Source organism: Penaeus monodon, chromosome 29 (genome assembly GCF_015228065.2).
Source record: "Penaeus monodon isolate SGIC_2016 chromosome 29, NSTDA_Pmon_1, whole genome shotgun sequence".
Taxonomy (NCBI): Eukaryota; Metazoa; Arthropoda; class Malacostraca; order Decapoda; family Penaeidae; genus Penaeus; species Penaeus monodon.
The window spans coordinates 29,959,202-29,959,580 of NC_051414.1; the positions used below are offsets into that span (position 1 = coordinate 29,959,202).

General features: G+C 48.8%; 1 protein-coding gene across 1 annotated transcript in view; it reads left to right on the forward strand.

The window, feature by feature from the left end:
* LOC119591662 overlaps nt 1–379 on the forward strand; it is a gene marked incomplete in the record, with an annotated part of 10,433 nt that overhangs the window by 2,796 nt on the left and 7,258 nt on the right. Inside the window, 1 exon segment of the mRNA XM_037940416.1 lies at nt 41–273. Within this exon segment, the coding sequence (XP_037796344.1) occupies nt 160–273 (114 nt within the window).

Genomic DNA, 379 nt, shown 5'->3' on the forward strand with positions numbered 1-379 from the left:
TCGAACATCACGTCTCAAAACAGCAACATCCCATCCACAGAGGGAGCCTTTCTGAGCTCTGAGCTCTGACCCCGACCCAAGGAGAGGCCCCGTTGGCGTGGGTTCCGTTGGGATAAGTTTCACGATTATTTCGAGGTCAAGTGAGGTCAAAGGTCACTGATGGGTTCCAGCCCAGGTCGGAAGAAAAGGGTCAGAATGTCGCTCTGGATCAAGTTTACTAGGCTCATCAACCTGTTTCTTGGCCTTGTGCTTGCATTGACAGCCTACTTGCAGGTGAGAGTGAGTTTTGCCAGTTAGAGAGAAAGGTAGGGATGTATAGGCATAGGTAGATTGTTGTATAGGGGTTGATATATTAGTCAATGCAGAGAAGAGTACGTCA